The 27,997-nt window shown below is 43.0% G+C and overlaps 1 protein-coding gene across 1 annotated transcript; it reads right to left on the reverse strand.

Moving 5' to 3' along the window:
• Positions 1–804: 804 nt before the first annotated feature.
• Dnajc12 (DnaJ heat shock protein family (Hsp40) member C12) lies at positions 805–21,893 on the reverse strand. Its single transcript, NM_001034032.1, is given in 5 exon segments — positions 805–1,419; positions 1,820–2,024; positions 9,212–9,351; positions 11,435–11,513; positions 21,781–21,893. Coding segments are annotated over 5 exon segments (597 nt in total). The 5' UTR covers positions 21,859–21,893; the 3' UTR covers positions 805–1,324.
• Positions 21,894–27,997: the final 6,104 nt, after the last annotated feature.

Genomic DNA, 27,997 nt, shown 5'->3' on the forward strand with positions numbered 1-27,997 from the left:
GCACAGAAGTGCGCTGACCAACCCTTGGACTTTGAGCGTCACAAACTGCAAGGCATACTGGAGCCTCCAGAGGCGTTTTGTTACAGCAGCTAGAGCAGAGTGATACTGTCTGTACTGAAATTTCATAAGAGGAAGCACTTTATGGCTTTTTATTTTGCCTTGGTTTGGTTTTCTTGAATTGGGTCTCCCGTGGCCTGTGCTGTCCAGTGGCTATGTGGCCACAGCTGGCCCTGAACCTCCGTCCTCTGCTTCCATGACCCAACTGCTGGAATTACAGGTGTGTGTCAACACATCTGTCTAGAAAATATATTTTCGGGGTTGGGGATTTAGCTCAGTGGTAGAGCGCTTGCCTAGGAAGCGCAAGGCCCTGGGTTCGGTCCCCAGCTCCGAAAAAAAAGAACCAAAAAAAAAAAAAAAAAAAGAAAATATATTTTCTAAATTCATGCACCCATCTATCTGTTTATTATGGGTGTGGGTGTGTTCGTGCCACTACAAGAGTGTGGAGGTCAGAGGACAGGCTTCAGGAGTTGGTCTTTCCTCCATGCAGCCCTGGGGCTGCAACTCAACCTGTCAGGCTTGGCAGCAAGTGCCCTTCCCTGCTGAGCCATCTTCCAGTCCACAGGAAACAAGGGCAGGAGGGCTAAGAGTTTAAGGATAGCAGCATAAAGAGGCTTAGGGCCAGCCTGTGCTAGAGTTTGAGAATAACTACATAGAGAAGCTTGGGGCTAGCCTGTGCTATGTGGCTGCATATAGACTCCACCCAAAAATCCACATAAATGAATGAATGAGTACTAAATGCATATATAAACTTCGAGGAAATTATTTATTTCACTCTATGAAATTCAGACAAGTAAGTCTACATTTCAGTTTAAAACAAAATCTAGAAGACATTTTTGTATGTCTAGCGAAGCTAGGGATCATGGGACACCAACGGGGAGTGATTTTTAACAGATATCTACAAGTAACATTAACAGGAAAAACATAAAATACAAACTACATAGGATCTAAGTATAGTCTTAGAAACAAGTGTGTCTGAGAGCCTTAATTGACTCAAATACTGAAATAAACTACAACTTACAACAATTTCCTCAAACAACATGAGGGGTAGGAAGTAACAATCAATGTTACAGAGTGTATGGGAGGTCCTGGGTTCAATCCCCAGCACAAAATAACACAAAGCACACTGTAATAATGGGTTCAAGGTTGGGGGACTTGACCATACTGAGCAACTCACAAACACAGACAGCATTTTAAAGCTATGAACAAAGACTGGCTTTGGCAGCACGGATGAAGGCCTCACCCTCCCTCACAGAGCAACGACACTTCAGATTTCATAGTTTCTGAACTTCCTTAGGAGTTCTGAGGGAGTGTCGCCAGACCAGCGGAAACGGAGGTGGCCACAGTTCCAGTCTGAGAGACCTTTAGAAGAGGGAAGAGAAGCACTTCAAATCAGAGGTAAGCAGAGTCGAACTACCATACTGAAACAGTTTGGGGATAAGGCTCTACTACAGGGCTGGAGAGATGGCTCAGTAGTTAAGAGCACTGACTGCTCTTCCAGAGGTCCTGAGTTCAATTCCTAGCAGCCACATGGTGGCTCACAACCATCTGTAATGGGATCAGATGCTGTCAACAGGTGTGTCTGAAGAGAATGACAGTGTACCCACATACATGAAATAAATCTTTTAAAAAAAAGATGTAAACCAATTCTCAAGTCGACATTGCTGTGCCTACTAGGACAGGCTGAGGACAGCTGTAGTACAACCCATGATCTTTGATATCTCTGGTCATCTCTTGTAGAGAGCTAGGCAACATAACTTACCCGGAGAGTCTGGGTTTTGTGGGGAGATGCCTTTCTCTGGGGACTCAGATTCCTTTTGCATCATTTTCTCTGGGGTTGAGTCTGGGTCCCCTTGCTTGGTTTCTCTTTGCTCACTCCGTTCCTTGTTTTGAGCTGTGTTGGTGTAAGTCTGCTCACTTCCTTCCAGCATCAAGTCTTTCTTACTTCTGACAGCCCAATGCATCGACTAGATTAATTAAGAAGAGATACACAAACATCATTTGTTTCTTACATTTGGTTATTTGTTGAAGGGTGCATTTGGGGTGCCAGCAGAGACATCATTCAGGAGCCCATTCTCCTTCCGCCAAGAGAGTTCTGGGATCAAACTTAGGTAACCAGTGGCATCTTTACCCACCAAGACATCTCACCAACTCAGGTTCCCCACCACATCCCTGTCAAACATAGTCAGGTTAGTCTGGACCACTGAGCTTTTGTTTGGCTGTGTGGGGCTGGAGGTTAGGATACTTTGTTGTTATGTAGATTTCCAGAATAGAAACAGAGAAGGTGGGGGGATTATCTTCCTCCTGAAGGGCTGGGAATAGTTCAGTGGCAGAATGCTAGCCTAGCTGACAGATCTTGGGTTAAGTCATGATCCACAAAAGGGGGGTTGGGAGAATAAGGGCTATGAAAAAGGAGTGATTAAGAAGTTTAAGAATTGGGGCTGGGGATTTAGCTCAGTGGTAGAGCGCTTACCTAGGAAGCGCAAGGCCCTGGGTTCGGTCCCCAGCTCCGAAAAAAAAAAAAAAAAGAACCAAAAAAAAAAAAAAGAAGTTTAAGAATTAAGAAAAGCCAGGCATGGTGGCACTCAAGACACTCAGGAGGCAGGAGCAGACGAATTTCTGATTTCAAGGCTAACCTGGTCTACATAACTAGTCCAGGCCATCTAGGGCTATAGAGGAAAATGTTGTCTCAAAAAAAAAAAAATCTGAGCTTAGAGAACTGAAACTGTAAACTATAAAAGTCACCATTTAGGGCCAGTGAAAGGGATCACTGGGTAAAGGAGCTTGCCACCAAGCCTGACCAGTTGAGTTCAAACCTCAGGACACACAGAGTAGAAGGCAATAACTGACTCCTAAAGCTGTCTTCGGTCCTCCACATGTGTGCCACAGCAGACACACATGTACACCCATACACACACACATGCACACACATATATATGTATACCCATATAAAAACACTCACCACACACACCCACATGCACGAACACACATATAAACACACATACACATACCACACAAACACACACATACATACACACACATGTACACATATACACACCACACACTACACATAGCTACCACACACACAGCACACACATGCACACACATACATGCACGCATGTATACACACATGTATACCCTTACACACACATACAAACACATATACACATGCACACCAAAAAGTAAATAAATGTAAAAGATTTTTTATCAAAAAGCTGAAAATAAAACCCAGGCAATTATTCGGGCTACAGTGTGGCTCCGTGGAAGAGTGCAGTGTCTGGCAATATGCACAAGGCCCTGGGTTCAATTCTCAGTACTGGGGAAAAGAAAAACAAGCAAGCATCATAGGGCCACCAAGAAACCTGTAAATAGTGTTTCTCTTTCGAAATCAAAGTATCTGTGGTCTGCCTAGACAGGCACTAGGGATAAGGGCCCTGGGTGACCCTCAGCTTCATGGTCCCATAAAAGGTCTCAGTGAACATATGTTACTTACCCATCACCCACAGGAAGGAATCAAAATTAAACATTGTGTCATCACTAATTCCAATTACAGAAATAGAAGAAAAACCCAAGCTGTACTTAACCTCATTGCAGGTGCCCTACCCAACCCTGTGTACCTTAGTTAATCAAAGAAGGTCAAACACAAGAGTGAAGCTGAAGTCTGCCAAGATGGCCCAGAGGGCAAAGGCGTTTACCACCAAGCCTTACTACCTGAGCCTGGTACTTGGAATTCACACGGTAGAAGGAAAGAACCAATTCTTGCAACCTGCCCTCTGACCTCTCTATATATACATATATGCTATTGAACACACACACACACACACACACACACACACACACACACACACACACTAAACAAATACAGAAAGGCTTAAGCAGTCTGTGTTGTGAAGCAGACAGCCTGCAAGGCACAGCTTTCCATGTTCAGGGATTCACAGCTCTGAGTATCGGTGGCTCAGAACAGCATGCCACGCCACATAAAGTAGTCCTCGGGCATGGAGTTCAGTTAGGTAAAGTACTTCCCTGGCATTCAGCAAATCCTGGGTTCAATCCCCAGCACCAGACAAAAAAGTCAGGCACTCAGGATGGCTGGAGCTCAATCATACAGTGCTGCCTAGTATGGTGGTTTAAATAGGTATAGCCCAGACAGACCCATGTGTTTGAATGCTTGGGCCGTATGGAGTGGCACTATTAGGAGGTGTGGCCATGAAGGAAGTGTGACCTTGTTGGAGGAAGTGGATCACTGCGTAGGCGGGCTTTGAGGTCTCCTATGCTGAAGCTACACCCAGTATGATACACAGTCTCCTTCTGCTGCCTGTGGGTCAAGATGCAGAACTCTCAGCCCCTCCTCCAGCATCACGGCTGCCTGGATGCTGTCACGCTTCCTGCCCTGATGATAATGGACTGAACCTCTCAAACTGTAAGCCAGCCCCAAATGAATGTTTTTCCTTTGTAAAAGTTGCCATGGTCATGGTGTCTCTTCGCAGCAGTAAAACCCTAACTAAGGCACCTAGCATGCCGAGCTAGACACTACAGTGGATATGATGGACCCCATACCACATAACATACATGATGGAGCATTGGGTCACCACACTCAAGAGCTGAAGGCAGGAGGGGTGAACAGTTCAAGGCCATCTATCCTTGAATACATACTGAGTTTGAGGCCAGACTAGCTAGTATGGACATGAGACCATGCCTCAAAAAAAAAAAAAAATCAGAAATATTCAGTGATGGGCTGGAGACAGGGACTAAGAGGCGAAGAGAAGAGAAACACATTGACCAGCAAGAGGCAGAGAGTCAGCAAACACCACAGGGCAAAGGCCATGAATGCTCATGTCTGGGAGGCGGGGCTCCTGGTATTTTCCACTCACAATAACTTGTTTATCTTTTTTTGAAGATTTATTTATTATATGTAAGTACACTATAGCTGTCTTCAGACACACCAGAAGAGGGCATCAGATCTCATTACAGATGGTTGTGAGCCACCATGTGGTTGCTGGGATTTGAACTGAGGACCTCTGGAAGAGCAGTCAGTGCTCTAAACCACTGAGTCATCCCTCCAGCCCAATAAACTTGTTTATTACCAGTTTTCCTTACCAGACTTTTTTTTTTTAAGGAAATAATTATCTTACATTGTAAATCTCGGTCAACACTAGCCACTATTTTTCTTTTAATCTATATGCCACTAAACATTGGAAAAGGGGACTGAAACAACTGGCTCACATGAGCCACAGCTCACCTGAATAACACACCAAAATTGGCTTTTTTTTTCTCAAATTATTATGTGTATGGATGTTGTCTCTGTATGTATGATCTGCATATCACTATGTGTGTCTGGTGCCCAGGGAGGCCAGAGGAGAGTTCGGATGCCCTGGAACTGGAGTTAGACAATTATAAGCCAGCATGGGGTTACTGGGAATTGAACCTGGGTTCTCCAGAAGAGCAGCCAGCGTTTTGTTTTGTTTTTTTTCCGGAGCTGAGGACCGAACCCAGGGCCTTGTACTTGAGTGCTCTACCACAGAGCTAAGTCCCCAACCCCCGCAGCCAATGTTCTTAATCGCTAAGCCATCTCTCCAGCCCCCCGAATTAGTTATTTTTATCCTGAGTCACCATGAGTAAATTATTACTTGCCTGAGTGGTTGAGCTCTGACCTGCTTGCTCTGGGATAATATCCAAACAGAGCGGACTGTCTTTTCAAAAGCAGGTCTTGAAGGGCTCACTGTTTACCATCTGGCAAGAGAAAGAATAGCCATCTGGGCATAGTAGGAAGCTTCTGCAGATAAGCCTGTGACCAACTGGACTTCTCCCAAACACATATCACCAGGCAGGAACTCAGAAACAATCAACAGGCAAATGGATCTATGTAGGGTAACAGGAAGATTCTGAAAACCCCTCCCCCAAACAGCTGATTTACCAAACAGCCAAGTTTAAAAAAAAAAAAAATGTATGTATGCTTACAAAATTTACAGCAATGGATGTGACATGGGACAATTTTATTAGTCTTTGAGAATGTTTTCTTGTAGTTTTGACTGTGATTTAACTAGAACCATTTTCCAACAGCCTTCTACCCTTCCTGCCCTGAACTAGACAGAAACCTGGATTCTCTGCAGTAAGAAAGGTCGTTGTTAGGCCTGGTGGTGCAGGCCTCCACTTAGGAGGTGAAGGCAGGAGAATTCAATGTTGAGGTTTAGCCTGTTGCTATGTACTGTAATGCTAAATACTGGCCCCCAAAGTCTGATTGTCCCCAGGGACAAAGAGATCCTCATGTACACCAAGTGATGCTAGGCAACCTTGCTCTTTAATTTATTGGTTGAGCAAAGAGGCTGACAGCCTATAGCTGGACAGGAGAAAGGTAGGCGGGGCTTCAGTTCCCAGGTCTGGGGTCTGAGGCAGAGACCACAGGAGAGGAGAGAGGTGAAGAGAGGAGAAGACACCATGGGGTACGAATCTTGAGAACATGGCCACGAGGGCTGGCCAGTTGGAGTAAGCGCAGCCCAGGTAGAACCTGGTAAGTTATGTAACGGAGTTATTAACATAGACAACATATCACAAGGGTTGATATCTGTCCAGCTCTAATGCATTAATATAATGCTTATTATAAACATAAAGGTTTTGCATCTTGTATCTGCAAACTGATTGATCAAAGGTGGGGCAGAAATCCCCAATTAATTTTTACTACAAGAAGTCCAAGATCAGGGCTGGAGAGATGGCTCAGCGGTTAAGAGCACCCGACTGCTCTTCCAGAGGTTATGAGTTCAATTCCCAGCAACCACATGGTGGCTCACAACCATCTGTAAAGAGATCAGATGCCCTCTTCTGGTGTATCTGAAGACAGCTACAGTGTGTACTTATATATAATAAATAAATAAATCTAGGGCTGGAGAGATGGCTCAACGGTTAAGAGCACCCGACTGCTCTTCCAGAGGTCATGAGTTCAATTCCCAGCAACCACATGGTGGCTCACAACCATCTGTAAAGAGATCTGATGCCCTCTTCTGGTGTATCTGAAGACAGCTACAGTGTACTTATATATAATAAATGAATAAATCTTTAAAATAAATAAATAAATAAATAAATAAATAAATAAATCTAAAAAAAAAAAAAAAGAAGTCCAAGATCATCTTGAACTACAGCAAGCTCAAGACCAGAGGGTGGGGCTTGAGAGTTGCCTCCACAGTGAAGATCAATTGTTGCTGTTGCAGACGACATGGGTTCAATCCCAGCACCCCACATGGTGGCTCAGCCATCTGTAAGTCCAGTTCCAGGGGATCTGACACTCTTCTGGCCCTGCATATACAAGATTGGTGGTGTGAGGGAAAGACACTGTAGGAGATTTTACACCCCGAGAATGTGCAAGCCAGATGAACAGGAAAGTGTTTCTCGGAGCCTAAACTCCACCTTTTATTTTCAGAATGGTGTATGCAATAGAGCTAATCCAAACCCTAATGACAGTGTGTGGTCACAGAAGGACGGTTACCAACCTGACAGATGCTGAACAATACCTGTTAACGATCCCCAGACATAGAAGACTTGAAGAAAAAAGAAATCACTACTGACTTAAGATTTATTTTACTTATGTGTACGCATATGTGTCTGAAGGAGTGCATGCTACAGACATGCAGAAGCCCACAGTGTCCAGAAGAGGGCTGTGTGTCCATCCCTTGGAGCAGAACTTAGTGGTTGTAAAATTTCTGACCAGGGTGCTGAGGACCAAACGCCAGTCTCAGGCAAGAGTGCTCTTAACCACTGAGCCATCTCACCACCCCCCACTGATTTAGTGGGTTTATTTGGCTTTGTTTTTTGACTATCACCTGAATGCAATGCCTGGCCCCACTGCTGATCAAAGAACAGATAGACAGGTCATCAATTTTGCATCCCTAATGAAAGTAAATCTGAAACCAGATTTCATACTGCTTCAGCTTTGGTGACAAGATAAATGATGTGGTCAGTAAGACTAAATTATAAGGGCTCAAAGAGTGCACAGTTGGGGAGGGGGAGAGGCTGGGGGGATGTTGGCCTAGAAACCGGGAAAGGGAATAACATTTGAAATGTAAATAAGAAATACCCAATTTAATAAAGATGAAAAAAATTAATCAAATTGAAACATAGGTTAACAGGTTTGAAGTAAGAATAATAAACATAAAAGAAGAAGAAGAGGAGGAAGAGGAGGAGGAAGAGGGAGGGGGCAGTTTTTAATGATGTTTAGAAATAATGTAACTCCTTACTACCATATATAATAGGAATAATTGTATCCTGTTTTGTTATAGATGCCCTAGCCTTATCAGGTAAACAAGTTCAAACACAAATAAATAGATAGATAAATAACGAATGAATGAATGAATGAATGAATGAATGAATGAATGGCGGGCTGGAGAGATGGCTCTGAGAGATCTCTATCTCAGTGCTCATGTCCCTGCAGAGGACCAGGTTTGGTTCCCAGCACCCACGTGGCAGTTCACAACCACCTGTAACTCCAGCTCCACAGATCCAGTGTGCTCTTCTTGGGAACACACGTATGACACATACACAGAGACAAAAACTCAGACGTGTACACAAACAAAAATACATCTCGAGCTGGGAGGTGGTGTGTACGCCTTTGATCCCAGCACTCGGGAGGCGGAGGCAGGCGGATCTCTGTGGAGGCCAGCCTGGTCTACAGAGCTAGTTTCTGGACAGCCAGGCCCACAGAGTGAGACCTTGTCTTGAAAACCCTAATAGATGTAGAGACGACAGAGATAGATATATAGAGATATACCTTAAGAATATTTTTTCAAGGGGTTGGGGATTTAGCTCGGTGGTAGAGCGCTTGCCTAGCAAGCGCAAGGCCCTGGGTTCGGTCCCAGCTCCAAAAAAAAGAAAAGAAAAAAAAAAGAATATTTTTTTTCAAGATTCAAGGAAAAGAATTTTCAGCGGTCCAAAATTCAGTTGTACAAGACGATCTGATATGCATGAGAAATCTTAGACTAAGGTGTGTCTCGAGCTGGTGGTCTCCCTGCTGACTTTCTCCTCACAGGGTTTTGTAAGCAGTGACTTACCACTAAGTCCTTGGTCCTTTTCCTTCCTCGTATTGCTTACAGATTCTTTAGGCTAAGTGGTGACTAACTCTTGAGCAGCCTGACCTCCAAAACCCCTGCATCCCCAGAGAGAAACTCACAGTTTTCACTGAGTCGGCCAAAGCTTCCCACTGCTCAAACGACATCGACATCTGGCTCCTCCGCCAATGGTCATAGCGGGCTCGACTCTCTGCGTTGCTCAGAATCTCTTTCGCCTTCTGCAACTTCTGAAAAGTCTCCACTGGAAAACAAGACAAGAGGTGAACTCCAAAGTCATCCAACGGCTCTCACCAGAATCTTGACTCACCCATATACTATAAGACTTTGGGGGCTGGACTGATGGCTCAGTGGTTAAGAGCACTGACTGCTCTTCCAGAGGTCCTGAGTTCAAATCCCAGCAACCACGTGGTGGCTCACAGTCATCTGTAATGAGATCTGATGCCCTCTTCTGGTGTGTCTAAGACACTACAGTGTACTCATATACGTTAAATAAATAAATAAATAAATAAATAGATAAATAAATAGATAGATAGATAGATAGATCTTTAAAAGAAAATACTTTGGGCTGGTCCTTCGAGTTCATGTTTGTAAGGTTATATTGTAAAGACAAGTGTGAGCTGGTGAGAGAGATCAGGGAGTAAGGATCTTTGTCTTTGCTACCTGGACATACATAATGCATACATACATAATGGAAGGAGATACCTGATTCTTGCAAGCTGTCCTCTCAGTTCCATACATGCCCTGGGGTGTGTGTGTGTGTGTGTGTGTGTGTGTGTATGTGTGTGTATATGGGTGGGGGAAGGCAATAAATAAAAAGAATAAAGAGAATTCTTATAAAGACAATTATTGGTTACAAATAAATACATTGTTATGTTAACACTTCCTTGGCTGATAAAAATGAACTACAAGTCGAAACAGTACAGCATAGTGCACACATATGCTGTTACTAGAGAAGACCTCTCACAGTCCTCTCCCCTGCAGCCATCCAATAGCAAAACCAGTCCTTGGCGGCCTGGGGAGATAGCTCAGCAGCTAAGAGCACTTGCTCTTCCAAAGGACCCAAGTTTGATTCCAGGCATCCATGTCAGGCAGCTGAAAATCACTTGTAATTCCAGAGAATCCTATGCCCTCTTCTGGCTTCTTCAAGCATGCCTGTGTGTGTACAATCACACACACATACACACACACATACATCCACTAGCTTCTGCAAGCACATACACACATGTAAATAAAAATTAAAATCTTTTTCTTTTGGTTTTTGTTTGTTTGTTTGTTTTTCAAAATAGGGTTTCTCTGTGTAGCCCTACCATAGTGGAACTCCCTCTATAGAACAGGCTGGTCTCGAACTCACAGAGATCCACAACCTCTGCCTCCCAGTTGTTGGGATTAAAGGTGTTATTATATGCTACTGCTGCCCAGTAAGAAATAAAATCTTTTAAAAAATCATTGAATAAAAAAATATGTTCAGCCCAGCACTCCCCATACAAGCCTAGGAATCCAGGTTTAACCCCTCGTAGGTAGAAGAAGAGCACCGACTCCTCTGCCCAACCCATTCTATGGCGCACATACACACAGACATCATCATCATCATTACTTTTTTAAATTTGAAGACCTTGCAACAGTAAATAAAGAAAATGCAGGTCTATAAACAACTGAGGTCCTGTTGTATAACAGTTTCCTCCAATATTGAAACCTTTCACCCTATAGGCAAAATCCTTAAGCAGGAAAATAAACAACTCAAAATAGCTTCAGGAAGTTCCTGAAACTGACCAGATTCACTAGCCCCCCCCCTCCTAGTAAGGAGGTAAGCAATAAACACTGACAGACAGAAGGAAGCTGAATTGTAAAAACTACTCTCTGAGAAGGCAAGCTGCAAGGAAGACTATGAGACCAGACGAAGCCAACTGAACTGTCTGGAAGAACTGTAGTCAAACTGAATCATTTGGAAGGGACACTCTCCAACCTATTGAGCTGCCCACAGGCTGTGCAGTATGTTCCAAGTTCTCAGGTTCCCAGCTTCCGTGAGCCATCACCCATGGTGGGATGGGCTTCGGTGATGGGGTGAGCTTTGGTGATAAAGCTGTCTTTGAGTCAGTTTTGCTTCGATAACTAACCCTTCACCCATACTCCTGTAAGGCAACCCAACAAAACTCATAGTTTACCAAGTTGGACCTGGGTATATAAGTACTTTGGTGTTTCCTAGGCTCCTTTTCTGAGGTGAATAGATGTGTGTGAGTAAGTATAGCATGTCCCAGGAAAAGTTTCGTCATACAACAGGCCTGTATGTTGATCCTCCTCTTAAACAGCCATCAGTAGATTCTTACCAGCTTTGGAGTTTTCGGGATGCTTGTCCGGGTGACATTCCAGAGCTCTGACCTTAAATTCTGCCAGAATTTGCTCAACCTAAAACAAAAGTCAGGGTTTCAAATAAAGAGGATAGACAGAGGGGGCTGGGGATTTAGCTCAGTGGTAGAGCGCTTACCTAGGAAGTGCAAGGCCCTGGGTTCGGTCCCCAGCTCTGAAAAAAAGAACCAAAAAAAAAAAAAAAAAAAAAAAAAGAGGATAGACAGAGCAAAGTGCTTAGCCCAGTGGTTCTCAACCTCCCTAATGCTGCCTGCGACCCTTAATATGGTTGCCCGCGTTGTGCTGACCCCCAACCATAAATATTTTTCACTACCTTATAACTAATTTTGCAACTGTTATTAATCATAGTGTGAATATTTGTGTTTTCTGAAGGTCTTAGGTGACCCCTGTGAAAGGGTCTTTCAACCCCCAAAGGAGTCTTGACCCTGCAGGTTGAGAACACTGTCATGCAAGTCTGAAGAGGACTCAAGTTCAATGCCTAGTGCCCATGTAAAAGCCTAGAGACCCAACCCTGTGATCCCAGTAGAGTGGGTGCAGATAGGAGAATGTGGAGAGCCGGTTAGTTGAATTTGGTGAGCTGAGACTGTCTCAAAATAAAGTGAAGAACAACTGAAGAAGATGCCAACACCAACCTCTGGCCTTTACACACATGTGCACAGATGACTCTGTAAGAGAATCCAATGTCTTCAAGTGTATGGTAACCATGCAGACAATTCCAGCACTCTTGAGGCAGAAAAGGGAGGACCAGAGTTTCAAGGTCATCCTTGGCTAAATAGGAAGTTCAGGCCAGCACTGTAATAGTACACTTTGTGTGTGTGTGTGTCTGTGTGTCTGTGTGTCTGTGTGTCTGTGTGAGAGACAGGGTCACACTGTGTAGCCCAGGATTCATTATGTAGACCGAACTAGCTTCAAACTCAGAGAGATCAGCCTGCCTCTGCCTCCTGAGTGCGGGGATTAAAGGCGCATGCTACCAAGCCCAGCAAATGAACATTTTAAAAGATGTATCTGTTTATTTCATGTGTGTGGATGTTTTGCCTCCTGTGTGGTCTGTGCACGATGTGCGTGCCTGGTGCACAGAGAGGTCAGAATAGGGCACTGGACTCCCAGACATCAGAGTTACAGACGGTGATGAGGCACGGTGTGGGTGCTGGGAACCAAACTCTCACCTTCTACAAGAGCAGCCAGTGTTCTTAACCACTGAGCCAACTTCCCAGTGCCCACAAGTAAACATTTGTAAATTAACATTTCATAAGTACCCCCAAACCCTCTTTAAATAAAATTCCTATCAATACAGAATAGAAAAATAAAGATTTTTTTATTCTTTTTAATCCTTTAAGATACATTTTGCCCATGTTTATGTCTAAGCTCTGGGAATGTTAAATAATACAAATGCATAAAACTAGACCTATCAGTCAAAGACGGCTGGGATTTTATTGCTGTGGTTGTTCTGGACTTCGTTTTTAATTCTGGGGCCAGGTGTGGTGGCCCGTGCCTCTGAGCTCAGCACTCGGGAGGCAGGGGCAGGCAGAGCTCTGTGAAATTGAGACCAGCCTTGGCTACCTAGTAAGGTCCAAGACAGCCAGGGCTATGTAGAGAGACCCTGTCTCAAAAAATAAATAAAAGAAAGAAAGAGGAGGAGGAGGAGGAAAGAAAGACAGATGCAAGGAGGCTGGGAGGGGGAAGCAAGCATTCTGGGGTCACTGAGATGGCTCAGTGGTTAAAGGCAATTGCCACCAAGCCCGATGACCTGAATCCAACGTCCCAGACCCATATGGTGGAAGGAAAGAACCAATTCCCACAGCATGCCCTCTGACCTCTTCATGATGTAGCATGCATGCATATATACATACAGACTATACATACAGACGGACAGACATGTAAAAATACTCTTTCAACATTATGGTACCAGTCTATGGTATCGAACTGTAACTAATATGTCACTGCTACTTCCTGCCTTATACTTCCTGAGTCTTGCCAATTTAATTTTTTTTTAAGTAGCTCATATCTGTCTTTCAATACTTTACTATTTTTACTGTCACAGGATTAAGCACAGATCTTCTGCAGGGATGACCCTGGGTAAACCAGTAAAGGTGGCTAGTTTGCTTTCAACATAGCCCCTCTCTCTCCTGCTGTCCCTATCGCACATGCCCAGTGCTGAACGCAGACAGTCAAAAGCCCTTACATCACTAAGCCTCCCTTCATGATCCAATATCTAGTGATCTGTCTGCACAGCTGCCTACCGTGCCGGTGGTAAACAGAAATCATGTTTAATTTTACTCACAGTCAAATAAACCAAAACCTCCAGAAGGTGAAGGGAGGTTCAAAGGCACCAACACTGATGCTCTCCTGAACCTTAACTAAGTAGGTGCACATTTCTAAAAGTGAATTAAAGTGCACATATAATTTATACTTGCAGGCATATATATTGTGTATGAAATATACATTATATGTGAAACTATTATATTATATTTGTGTATGGAATATATAATGTATATGTGTGCATATATATGTGAAACATATGAAATATAGTGTACATATTTATATGTTAAATATATATGTATATGTATGTGAGATATATATACATATATATGTATATATGAAAAGCCTCTATGTCTAGTCCTTGACCCAGAATTCTGTTTCTAAAAACTTGTCTAAGGGGCGCAGATCTTCCTGGTTGCTGCCGCCGTAGAGAGCTCGTGGGCAGCACCCCGCGAGCAAACTTGAGCCTCGGGACCACAGGTAAGACCAACTTTTCTGCTGCAAGTGAGCTGCCTGGTGAACTCAAGACACAGGCCCACAGGAACAGCTGAAGACCTGTAGAGAGGAAAAACTAAACGCCCAAAAGCAGAACACTCTATCCCCATAACAGGCTGAAAGAAAACAGGAAAACAGGTCTACAGCACTCCTGACACACAGACTTATAGGACAGTCTACCCACTGTCAGAAATAGCAGAACAAAGTAACACTAGAGATAATCTGATGGCGAGAGGCAAGCACAGGAACCCAAGCAACAGAAACCAAGACTACATGGCACCATCGGAGCCCAATTCTCCCATCAAAACAAACATGGAATATCCAAACACACCAGAAAAGCAAGATCTAGTTTCAAAATCATATTTGATCATGATGCTGGAGGACTTCAAGAAAGACGTGAAGAACTCCCTTAGAGAACAAGTAGAAGCCTACAGAGAGGAATCGCAAAAATCCCTGAAAGAATTCCAGGAAATCATAAATAAACAAGTAGAAGCCCATAGAGAGGAGTCACAAAAATCCCTGAAAGAATTCCAGGAAAACACAATCAAACAGTTGAAGGAATTAAAAATGGAAATAGAAGCAATCAAGAAAGAACACATGGAAACAACCCTGGATATAGAAAACCAAAAGAAGAGACAAGGAGCTGTAGATACAAGCTTCAACAACCGAATACAAGAGATGGAAGAGAGAATCTCAGGAGCAGAAGATTCCCTAGAAATCATTGACTCAACTGTCAAAGATAATGTAAAGCAGAAAAAGCTACTGGTCCAAAACATACAGGAAATCCAGGACTCAATGAGAAGATCAAACCTAAGGATAATAGGTATAGAAGAGAGTGAAGACTCCCAGCTCAAAGGACCAGTAAATATCTTCAACAAAATCATAGAAGAAAACTTCCCTAACCTAAAAAAAGAGATACCCATAGGCATACAAGAAGCCTACAGAACTCCAAATAGATTGGACCAGAAAAGAAACACCTCCCGTCACATAATAGTCAAAACACCAAACGCACAAAATAAAGAAAGAATATTAAAAGCAGTAAGGGAAAAAGGTCAAGTAACATATAAAGGCAGACCTATCAGAATCACACCAGACTTTTCGACAGAAACTATGAAGGCCAGAAGATCCTGGACTGATGTCATCCAGACCCTAAGAGAACACAAATGCCAGCCCAGGTGACTCTATCCTGCAAAACTCTCAATTGACATAGATGGAGAAACCAAGATATTCCATGACAAAACCAAATTTACACAATATCTTTCTACAAATCCAGCACTACAAAGGATAATAAAGGGTAAAGCTCAACATAAGGAGGCAAGCTATACCCTAGAAGAAGCAAGAAACTAATTGTCTTGGCAACAAAACAAAGAGAAGAAAAGCACACAAACATAACCTCACATCCAAATATGAATATAACAGGAAGCAATAATCACTATTCCTTAATATCTCTCAACATCAATGGCCTCAACTCCCCAATAAAAAGACATAGATTAACAAACTGGATACGCAACGAGGACCCTGCATTCTGCTGCCTACAGGAAACACACCTCAGAGACAAAGACAGACACTACCTCAGAGTGAAAGGCTGGAAAACAACTTTCCAAGCAAATGGTCAGAAGAAGCAAGCTGGAGTAGCCATTCTAATATCAAATAAAATCAATTTTCAATTAAAAGTCATCAAAAAAGATAAGGAAGGACACTTCATATTCATCAAAGGAAAAATCCACCAAGATGAACTCTCAATCCTAAATATCTATGCCCCAAATACAAGGGCACCTACATACGTAAAAGAAACCTTACTAAAGCTCAAAACACACATTGCACCTCACACAATAATAGTGGGAGATTTCAACACCCCACTCTCATCAATGGACAGATCATGGAAACAGAAATTAAACAGAGACGTAGAAAGACTAAGAGAAGTCATGAGCCAAAAGGACTTAACAGATATTTATAGAACATTCTATCCTAAAGCAAAAGGATATACCTTCTTCTCAGCTCCTCATGGTACTTTCTCCAAAATTGACCATATAGTTGGTCAAAAAACGGGCCTCAACAGGTACAGAAAGATAGAAATAATCCCATGCGTGCTATCGGACCACCACGGCCTAAAACTGGTCTTCAATAACAATAAGGGAAGAATGCCCACATATACGTGGAAATTGAACAATGCTCTACTCAATGATAACCTAGTCAAGGAAGAAATAAAGAAAGAAATTAAAAACTTTTTAGAATTTAATGAAAATGAAGGTACAACATACCCAAACTTATGGGACACAATGAAAGCTGTGCTAAGAGGAAAACTCATAGCGCTGTGTGCCTGCAGAAAGAAACAGGAAAGAGCATATGTCAGCAGCTTGACAGCACACCTAAAAGCTCTAGAGCAAAAAGAAGCAAATACACCCAGGAGGAGTAGAAGGCAGGAAATAATCAAACTCAGAGCTGAAATCAACCAAGTAGAAACAAAAAGGACCATAGAAAGAATCAACAGAACCAAAAGTTGGTTCTTTGAGAAAATCAACAAGATAGATAAACCCTTAGCCAGACTAACGAGAGGACCCAGAGAGTGTGTCCAAATTAACAAAATCAGAAATGAAAAGGGAGACATAACTACAGATTCAGAGGAAATTCAAAAAATCATCAGATCTTACTATAAAAGCCTATATTCAACAAAACTTGAAAATCTGCAGGAAATGGACAATTTCCTAGACAAATATCAGGTACCGAAGTTAAATCAGGAACAGATAAACCAGTTAAACAACCCCATAACTCCTAAGGAAATAGAAGCAGTCATTAAAGGTCTCCCAACCAAAAAGAGCCCAGGTCCAGACGGGTTTAGTGCAGAATTCTATCAAACCTTCATAGAAGACCTCATACCAATATTATCCAAACTATTCCACAAAATTGAAACAGATGGATCACTACCGAATTCCTTCTATGAAGCCACAATTACTCTTATACCTAAACCACACAAAGACACAACAAAGAAAGAGAACTTCAGACCAATTTCCCTTATGAATATCGACGCAAAAATACTCAATAAAATTCTGGAAAACCGAATCCAAGAGCACATCAAAACAATCATCCACCATGATCAAGTAGGCTTCATCCCAGGCATGCAGGGATGGTTTAATATATGGAAAACCATCAACGTGATCCATTATATAAACAAACTGAAAGAACAAAACCACATGATCATTTCATTAGATGCTGAGAAAGCATTTGACAAAATTCAACACCCCTTCATGGAAAGTCCTGGAAAGAATAGGAATTCAAGGCCCATACCTAAACATAGTAAAAGCCATATACAGCAAACCAGTTGCTAACATTAAACTAAATGGAGAGAAACTTGAAGCAATCCCACTAAAATCAGGGACTAGACAAGGCTGCCCACTCTCTCCCTACTTATTCAATATAGTTCTTGAAGTTCTAGCCAGAGCAATCAGACAACAAAAAGAGGTCAAGGGGATACAGAGCGCAAAAGAAGAAGTCAAAATATCACTATTTGCAGATGATATGATAGTTTATTTAAGTGATCCCAAAAGTTCCACCAGAGAACTACTAAAGCTGATAAACAACTTCAGCAAAGTGGCTGGGTATAAAATTAACTCAAATAAATCAGTAGCCTTCCTCTACACAAAAGAGAAACAAGCCGAGAAAGAAATTAGGGAAACGACACCCTTCATAATAGACCCAAATAATACAAAGTACCTCGGTGTGACTTTAACCAAGCAAGTAAAAGATCTGTACAATAAGAACTTCAAGACACTGAAGAAAGAAATTGAAGAAGACCTCAGAAGATGGAAAGATCTCCCATGCACATGGATTGGCAGGATTAATATAGTAAAAATGGCCATTTTACCAAAAGCGATCTACAGATTCAATGCAATCCCCATCAAAATACCAATCCAATTCTTCAAAGAGTTAGACAGAACAATTTGCAAATTCATCTGGAATAACAAAAAACCCAGGATAGCTAAAACTATCCTCAACAATAAAAGGACTTCAGGGGGAATCACTATCCCTGAACTCAAGCAGTATTACAGAGCAATAGTGATAAAAAACTGCATGGTATTGGTACAGAGACAGACAGATAGACCAGTGGAATAGAATTGAAGACCCAGAAATGAACCCACACACCTATGGGCACCTGATTTTTGACAAAGGTGCCAAAACCATTCAATGGAAAAAAGATAGCATTTTCAGCAAATGGTGCTGGTTCAACTGGAGGTCAACATGTAGAAGAATGCAGATTGATCCATGCTTATCACCCTGTACAAAGCTTAAGTCCAAGTGGATCAAGGACCTCCACATCAAACCTGATACACTCAAACTAATAGAAGAAAAACTAGGGAAGCATCTGGAACACATGGGCACTGGAAAAAATTTCCTGAACAAAACACCAATGGCTTATGCTCTAAGATCAAGAATCGACAAATGGGATCTCATAAAACTGCAAAGCTTCTGTAAGGCAAAGGACACTGTGGTTAGGACAAATCGGCAACCAACAGATTGGGCAAAGATCTTTACCAATCCTACAACAGATAGAGGCCTTATATCCAAAATATACAAAGAACTCAAGAAGTTAGACCGCAGGGAGACAAATAACCCTATTAAAAAATGGGGTTCAGAGCTAAACAAACAATTCACAGCTGAGGAATGCCGAATGGCTGAGAAACACCTAAAGAAATGTTCAACATCTTTAGTCATAAGGGAAATGCAAATCAAAACAACCATGAGATTTCACCTCACACCAGTGAGAATGGCTAAGATCAAAAACTCAGGTGACAGCAGATGCTGGCGAGGATGCGGAGAAGGAGGAACACTCCTCCATTGTTGGTGGGATTGCAAACTGGTACAACCATTCTGGAAATCAGTCTGGAGGTTCCTCAGAAAATTGGACATTGAACTGCCTGAGGATCCAGCTATACCTCTCTTGGGCATATACCCAAAAGATGCCCCAACATATAAAAAGGACACGTGCTCCACTATGTTCATCGCAGCCTTATTTATAATAGCCAGAAGCTGGAAAGAACCCAGATGCCCTTCAACAGAGGAATGGATACAGAAAATGTGGTACATCTACACAATGGAATATTACTCAGCTATCAAAAACAACGGCTTTATGAAATTCGTAGGCAAATGGTTGGAACTGGAAAATATCATCCTGAGTGAGCTAACCCAATCACAGAAAGACATACATGGTATGCACTCACTGATAAGTGGCTTTTAGCCCAAATGCTTGAATTACCCTAGATGCCTAGAACAAATGAAACTCAAGACGGATGATCAAAATGTGAATGCTTCACTCCTTCTCTAAAAGGGGAACAAGAATACCCTTGGCAGGGAAGAGAGAGGCAAAGATTAAAACAGAGACTGAAGGAACACCCATTCAGAGCCTGCCCCACATGTGGCCCATACATATACCCCCACCCAATTAGACAAGATGGATGAAGCAAAGAAGTGCAGACCAACAGGAGCCGGATGTAGATCGCTCCTGAGAGACACAGCCAGAATACAGCAAATACAGAGGCGAATGCCAGCAGCAAACCACTGAACTGAGAATAGGACCCCCGTTGAAGGAATCAGAGAAAGAACTGGAAGAGCTTGAAGGGGCTCGAGACCCCATATGTACAACAATGCCAAGCAACCAGAGCTTCCAGGGACTAAGCCACTACCTAAAGACTATACATGGACTGACCCTGGACTCTGACCTCATAGGTAGCAATGAATATCCTAGTAAGAGCACCAGTGGAAGGGGAAGCCCTGGGTCCTGCTAAGACTGAACCCCCAGTGAACTAGACTGTTGGGGGGAGGGCGGCAATGGGGGGAGGGTTGGGAGGGGAACACCCATAAGGAATGGGAGGGGGGAGGGGTATGTTTGCCCGGAAACCAAAGAATTATTATTAAGTATTAAATAAATTAAAAAAAAATTTAGCTCCACAATGTGTGGCTTATCTGAAGAAACATAGCCTCAATGAGGCCTTTAAAGACAAGGGCTTATACACGGTAAGAACTAAGGAACTGCCACATGCAAAGGGCACTGCAGTAAGCACAGTGTTGGGGGGTTGGCTTTGGTTTGGTTGGCTTTGGTTTGGGGTGAGTGGCCCTTAGACTAGCAGGAGGCTATACATGGGTCATCCATCTTGGTGTCTTAAGTGACTCCATCTTGGGTCAAAGATTTGGTCCATCCCAACACACAAAGGTTCAATGACTAAAACATAAATTTTAAATAAAAATGTATGTAAGGGCTGGAGAGATGGCTCAGCGGTTAAGAGCACCCGACTGCTCTTCCAGAGGTTATGAGTTCAATTCCCAGCAACCACATGGTGGCTCACAACCATCTGTAAAGAGATCCGATGCCCTCTTCTGGTGTATCTGAAGACAGCTACAGTGTGTACTTATATATAATAAATAAATAAATAAATAAATAAAAATGTATGTATGATAAGATATTTAAATTTAATAACTATAAGTATTTTTAAAAAATGGCCTTGTGGCTGGGCATGGTGGCACATGCCATGCCTTTAATCCCATCACCTGTGAGGCAGAGGCATGTTAGTTATGCTTGGGAATTCATGGCCAACCTGATCCACATAGTGAGGTAGTGAGTTCCAGGCCAGCCAGGGCTACATAGTTAGACTCTGTCTCAAAAAAACAAAAAAAGGGGGTTGGGGATTTAGCTCAGTGGTAGAGCGCTTGCCTAGCAAGCACAAGGCCCTGGGTTCGATCCCCAGCTCCAAAAAAAAGAAGAGAAAAAAAAACAAAAACAAAAAAACAAGGAAACAAAAACAAACAAAAAGTAGCTCAGGCTATAGGACAGAATAAGTACCCCATACAGCCAAACAGAACCCAAACACACATACATACACACATGTAGGCACTCGTGTATGCACATAAAACAAAAATAATAACTCTTTAAGAGAATAACACAACTGACTCAATTATAGGATGTCTAAGGAAATCATTAATTTCTTTAAAAGAAAAATCTCCTGCCAGATATGACATCTAATTTGATTTAGTTGATTTGAAGTTATAATGGATTTTAATACCATTTGAAGCTATAATGCTACTGTAAAATCCATGAGATTTTCTCTGAACCAGACAACGGACAGGTGGCTCCGCCTCCTGAGATCTAAATCGCAGCCTTTACTCCGACCTTCCTAAGGCTGCGACTCTTGAGTACAGTACTCACAGTGTGGTAACCCCAACCATAAAACTATTTCGTTGCTACTTCATAACCGTAATTTTACTGCTTTTATGAATTGTTATGTAAATATTTGATATGCAGGATATCGGATATGCGACCCCCAAGTCGGTGGTAACGACCCACCTGTTAAGAAACGCTGCTTTAAATAAAAGCTGTCTGTATGTGGTCCCTCTCCCAGCTAATACTTTGAAGTTCGGAGTCCTTTCCTCAAATTAACCAGCAAGCCTTTCAATCCTTCTCTTTCTCGGAGCTGAGATTCCTTTAAAACGATACTAGGTTGGAGGTCCAGGAGATGTGGCTAACCTCAAAGGCGACCGGGTGAGAACCTGCAACCCTGCTTACCGAGGAGAGCTCGTCGCATCCCAGTAAGGTGTAGTAGTCCTCGCTGCCCTCCGGCCTGTAGTTCAGTATCGCGTCCATTTACAGCGGATGAGTGAAGTCAGTCCTCTCCGACGCCAGGGACACAGTGAGCTGGCGGGCAACCGCAAAGCCTTTTTCATTTCAGCCGGACTTTCCAAACCAGTGAACACCCAGACGTCAACCCAACCCTTTGCAAACACATCTTCTCATTGGCTGTTTGCCCAGCACAGAGCCTGCCGTGCGGGGCTGCTGGGATCTGTAGTTTGGGGTTTGTTGCTGTTGTTGTTGCTGTTGTTGTTGTTGTTGTTGTTGTTGTTAGTGTGCTATTGTTCATTGGCGTTGTTTTAGTTTGTTTTGCTTTGCTCTTTGCTTTTGCTTTCATTGAAAAATTTTTTTCATACGATATAGATTCTGATTATGGCTTCCCTGGTCCCACTCCTCCCAGATCCGCCTCTCTCTTTCATCCACCCAAATTCTTGCTCCTTTTTTTCATCGTCTCTCTTTAGAAAACAAAGATAAAAACTAAAAGAAGGTTGGGGATTTAGCTCAGCGGTAGAGCACTTGCCTAGCAAGCGCAAGGCCCTGGGTTTGGTCCCCAGCTCCAAAAAAAGAAAAAAAAAAAGAAAAAAAAAACTAAAAGAAAAGAATATACAGAAATAAAAAGGAAGAAACACACGCAGACAAAAATCTATATTTAAAAAAAAACAACCTGGAAAACCATAACATACGAGCAAAAGAGCAGTTAAAAAAAAGTAAAGCAAATTTTAAAACAAAAAGCCTGAAAAATTAAAAAAAAAAATAAAAAAAAATACCATTGAGTTTGTTTTGCGTTACCTGTTTCCTGCTGGGAACGGAGCCTACCTTTAAGAGTGCCTACCTAACATACCCAGTGAGACTCTACTAGTGAGAACTATGCTTTCCTTGGTAAACGGATGTCAACTGGAGATGGCTTGTTGGTTAGGGATAGGAGACCATGACCGCTTTCCTTCTCAGTGCTGGAACCCCATCTGGCTTGAACATGTGAGCCCCGTGTGTGCTGCCACGGTCTCTGTGAGTTCCTATGTCCATCAGTGTAGTTTTGAGTATTGACATGGTGATTTTTTTCCTATCAGCTGATCGGAGGTCAGTTTTTACAAACTCCCCTATTTAGTTTTGCTCTGTTGCCTGGATAGTTTTGTTTTGTTTTGTTTTTCCTATTTTTTAAGAGACAGAAGAAAAATGTGAAGCAAGTTTTTAAGATTGGTTCAATAGAAAGGGTGGGTACTTATTATTATTATTATTATTATTATTATTATTATTATTATCCATCTTTAGTAAATTGGGTATTTCTTATTTATATTTCAATTGTTATTCCCTTTCCCAGTTTCCAGGCCAACATCCCCCTAACCCATCCCCCTCCCCTTCTATATGGGTGTTCCCCTCCCCACCCTCCCCCCATTACCACCCTCCTCCCAACAATCACGTTCACTGGGAGTGCTGTCTTGGCAGGACCAAGGGCTTCCCCTTCCACTGGTGCTCTTACTAGGCTATTCATTGCTACCTATGAGGTTGGAGCCCAGGGTCAGTCCATGTATAGTCTTTGGGTAGTGGCTTAGTCCCTGGAAGCTATGGAGTGGTACTTTTCCAAGTGTCTAAAATAGCTTGTAATTTTTGGCAGTTGTAGATGTAACCCAATGACCAGCATTTGACTGCCACCAGCCAGGCCCTAGGTGAGAGAGATTGAGAGGAAGAGGGAGAGGGACAGGGACAGGGACAGGGAGAGGGACAGAGAGAGGGAGAGGGAGAGGGAGAGGGAGAGGGACAGAGAGAGGGAGAGGGAGAGAGAGGTAGGTGGGGGGAGACAGAGAAGAGATCGCAGATTCTGAGATCAGTGGCTAATGGTCAAGAGCACTTGCTTCACTTCCAAGGAGCCTTAATTCAGTTTCCAGTGCCGAGCACCTCCTTAACTACAGCTCCAGGAGATTTGACACCTCTGCCTTCCTAGGACACCTGCGCTCACATGTACACACCCACATGCAGACAAGCACACCTACACATAATTAAAACTGATACAAATTAATATAAACAGATTAAGCAGCCAAGTAGGATGGTGCGTACCCATAATCTAATCTTATCCCAGGTTTAAGAACAGCTTACGGGGCTGGGGATTTAGCTCAGTGGTAGAGCGCTTACCTAGGAAGCGCAAGGCCCTGGGTTCGGTCCCCAGCTCCGAAAAAAAGAACCAAAAAAAAAAAAAAAAAAAAAAAAAGAACAGCTTAAGACACAGGAGAGATAATTTACATATAATATATTATATACATATATATACATATAATATATATACATATAATATATATGACATGGTGGTACATGCCTTTAACCCCAGATTTTAAGAGGCAGAGGCAGGTGGATCTCTGACAATCTTTTAAATAAACCTTTTAAATTAATTCATTTTTGTTTTATGTGCATTGGTGTTTTGCCTGCATGTATGTCTGTGTGAGGGTGTCAGATCTTGGAGTCACAGACAGTTGTGATCCATCATGTGGTTGTTGGGAATTGAACCTGGATCCTCTGGGAGAGCAGTCAGCACACCTAACCACTGAGCCATCTCTCCAGCCTATACATGGTACTTCTTAGCTCCTGTTCTCCATTTATTCAGTCCAGGGCTCACCCAAGGGAAACGTTGGCACCCACAACGAGTAGGCAGGTAGGTTTTCTCACCTCAATTCATTTAATTAAGATAATCCCCCATGCCCAAAGACACCTCTCCGGTGATTCTAGAGTTTGTGATAACATTGCCTGTGGCATTAACTGTCTCTAACCTGAGTACTGAAGTGTAGGGACAGGCAGATCCCTGGGGTTTGATGGCCCAGCCTAGACAAGGTGGTGCACTCCAAGTTCATCTCATTGAGAAACTATCTCAAAATATGAGAAGACACTAAGTGGCCCATACTTTAATACTAACACTGGGGAGGAAGAGGACAGGTAGATCTCTGAGTTCGAGACCGGGCTAATCTAGATAAGGAGTACCAGGGCAGTCCACTCTACAAAGTGAGACCCCATCTCATAAATAAAAAAATGATGGGGCTGGAGAGATGGCTCAGGGGTTAAGAGCACTGACTGCTCTTCCAGAGGTCCTGAGTTCAATTCCCAGCAACCACATGGTGGCTCACAACCATCTGTAATGGGATGCTCTCTTCTGAAGTGTCTGAAGAGAACTACAGTATACTAATATATAAATAAAATAAATAAATCTTAAAAATTAAAAATTAAAAAAATTTAAAAATGACAAATATCCATACAGGAAGACGCACAAAACTCTCTGGCTTCCCTGTGCACCTATTTTAAATAGCTATGTGTACCTGTACTTACTTATTTTCTGGAGGCATAGATCCTTTTTATTATATTTCATCATTTATTTGGGTGGGTATGCAAATGTGGAGAACAGAGAACCACTTATGCAGGTTCTTCTTCTTCTGGGTCCTAGAGATCAAATTCAGGTACGGTGGCAAGTGCTGTTACCCGCTGAGCCATCTTACCGGCCCCTGAGGGGTAGACCTTTTACATACAGATAATAAACCCTAATGCTAAAACTGGGTGTTGTGGCTCATATCTACAATCCTTGCTTTTGTGAAGTTGAGGCAGGAAGACTCATCGAGTTCCAGGCCGGCCTGGAGCTAAAAGATCCTGCCTCAGAACAACAAACCACTTACCACAGCATCTCAAAGTATAAGTAAAATTCACATAAAAGTTTTCAAACGAACTGAAAACTCTTTGATTTCAGAATGCAGAAAGTCTCAGCTAACCTCTAGGTGGCGTCCAAAACTGCGCAGACTCCTCCAACCCAGAAGTGTGGCTCACTCTGGGACTACAACTCCCATAAGGCATAGCGCTACTGCTACTGCATAAAAGAAACGATAGGGAATGCCAGAATTTCCGGCTTCTGAGACTCCGGTGCCTCCATAAGTGCTCCCGATTTTGCGTTTGTATCCTAAGCCGGGGTCGCTCTCCTAGACCGGGCTATTCTCTAGCTTCAGGCGATTCTTCTGTCTCAGCGTTTCAAGGGCTTGGGTTATAGGCCTGGGGCACCACACGCGGCAAAAAATAGTGTTTACGTAAAATTCGTCCTTGAATCTAGAAATAAGCTACAATCCCCAGAAACTCTGAGAGAGGACAAGACATTTTAGCCAGCCCACAGCCCACTCATATCCACCCTTCTCCCACCTGTCTCCACCGGGCGCGCTCCAAAGTTCCGTGCAAATGGGGTCCTTCCGAGCTTCAGCGGCGTCAAGAAAGCAATCCCTGAGCTCCAGAAGTTACCTGCAACCGTTTCTGTTCCCAGGATCTGGACACCAACAAACATTACAACGGACAATGGAAATTTTCAATTTTTGTTTGTTTATTATACGTACATACACACACACACACACACACACACACATTCACACATTAGTGTGTTGTGGCAACCTTCAGATGGATCACACTAGATGGTCAACTTTGCTTGCAAGCACATTTACAAGCTGAATCATGTCCCACGCTCTGTCTGAATTCGACTTGGTCCCCCACCACAAAGTCCTCAGAATCTTACTGATCCATTCCATCCTGAGATCCAGTAGGAAGCAAGCAGATTTTAACTGCCCTGTTTCCACCCCTCCACCTATAAAATGGGACAAAGCCTGAAGAGCTGTTCTGTCTGCCAAAGTTACCAGTGTCCAAGAGCAGGTTCTATCAAACAGTCTACAAAGGCTCTTTAGGTGGTGGTGGTGGTGGTGGTGGTGGTGGTGGTGGTGGTGGTGGTGGTGGTGGTGGTGGTGGTGACGACGACGACGACGAGATGATGTTTGTTGTTGTTGTTGTTGTTGTTGTTGTTGTTGTTGTTGATTGTTTGGCTTGGTTGTTTTGGAGACTGGTCTCACACAGCCTAGGCTGGCCCAGAGCTCATTATGTAGCACAGAATGATCCCCAGTACTGAGATTACAAGTCTGTGCCACCGTTAGGGATTAATGCTAGGGGCAGAACCCAGGCATGCCAGCACTAGGCATATCCTACCCACCAAGCTACAACTCCATCTCCTCAGGCTGCAGCAGCAACTTATAACCAGGGCGACAGTGAAAGCAGCTGATGCCACTGTTAGGTACGGAGTGCAGGACAAAACGGTGTTACTTGTGCGGAAGCATGGGATATACTACTACCTACTATTCTAAAACATTAAGTGAGAAGGGCTGTGTTCGGATGTGTGAAGCTGAAGACTGCAGCCGGGACCTCAGCCATCCCACAGTACTCTACAACTGAAATCCACCCAGACCCCAGTTTTGTTCCTTTTATATTATTTTATATGTATACGTGTTTTGCCTGCAGAGGTCAAAAGAGGGTGCGGGATCCCCCTTAGGGCTGAGGATAAAGCTCTGCTATGTAGGACCTGGGGATTGAACTGGGTCCTCTACAAGAGCAACAAGTGCTCTTAACCCACTCTCAGCCTCACCAACCCCAGGTGTCTGTCTGTCTGTCTGTCTGTCTGTCTGTCTTCCTTTCTTTCTTTCTTTTTCTTTCTTTCTGTTCTTTTCATTCTTTAGCCTCACCAACCCCAGGTTTTATTCATTGTCTTTCTTTTCTGTTCTCTTTTGTTTTTGTTTTTGTTTATTTGTTTGTTTGGTTTGGTTTTGGGGTTTTGGGGGGGTTTTTTTGTTTTTTGTTTGTTTGTTTTCTTTTTAGGGTTTTTGCTGTGCAGCCTTGGAACTAGCTCTGTAGAGCAGGCTGATCTTGAACTCACAGATCCGCCTGCCTCTTGCCTCCTGCGTGCTGGAATTAAAGTCGTGGTCCACCATCACCCAGCTTCTACAAGTTTTTTTAAAGACTTATTTATATTTTGTGTGTATAAATGTTTTGTCTGGATGTCTCTGCACCATCCGCATGCAGTGCCCACAGAGGCCAGAAGAGGGTGTAGGATCCCCTGGAACTGGAGTTGATGGTTGCGAGACATGATGTGGATCCTCTGTAAGAGTAGCTAGTACTTTTAAATGCTGGCCCATCTCTCCATTGCCCTGCCCCCTTTTTAAGCATAGTCCTACATATCCTAAACTAGCCTTAGCATATAGTCAAGGAGGACCTGAGTGCCTCTGCCTCCTGAGTGCTGGGATTACAGGCGTGCATAATGTAATCTACTATCAAATAAACCGGTGTAGTTTATGTGAAACCAGGGATCAAATCCACGGCTTTACTG

The sequence above is a fragment of the Rattus norvegicus genome, chromosome 20 (genome assembly GCF_021556685.1).
Source record: "Rattus norvegicus strain SHRSP/BbbUtx chromosome 20, alternate assembly SHRSP_T2T, whole genome shotgun sequence".
In the NCBI taxonomy this organism is placed as follows: domain Eukaryota; kingdom Metazoa; phylum Chordata; class Mammalia; order Rodentia; family Muridae; genus Rattus; species Rattus norvegicus.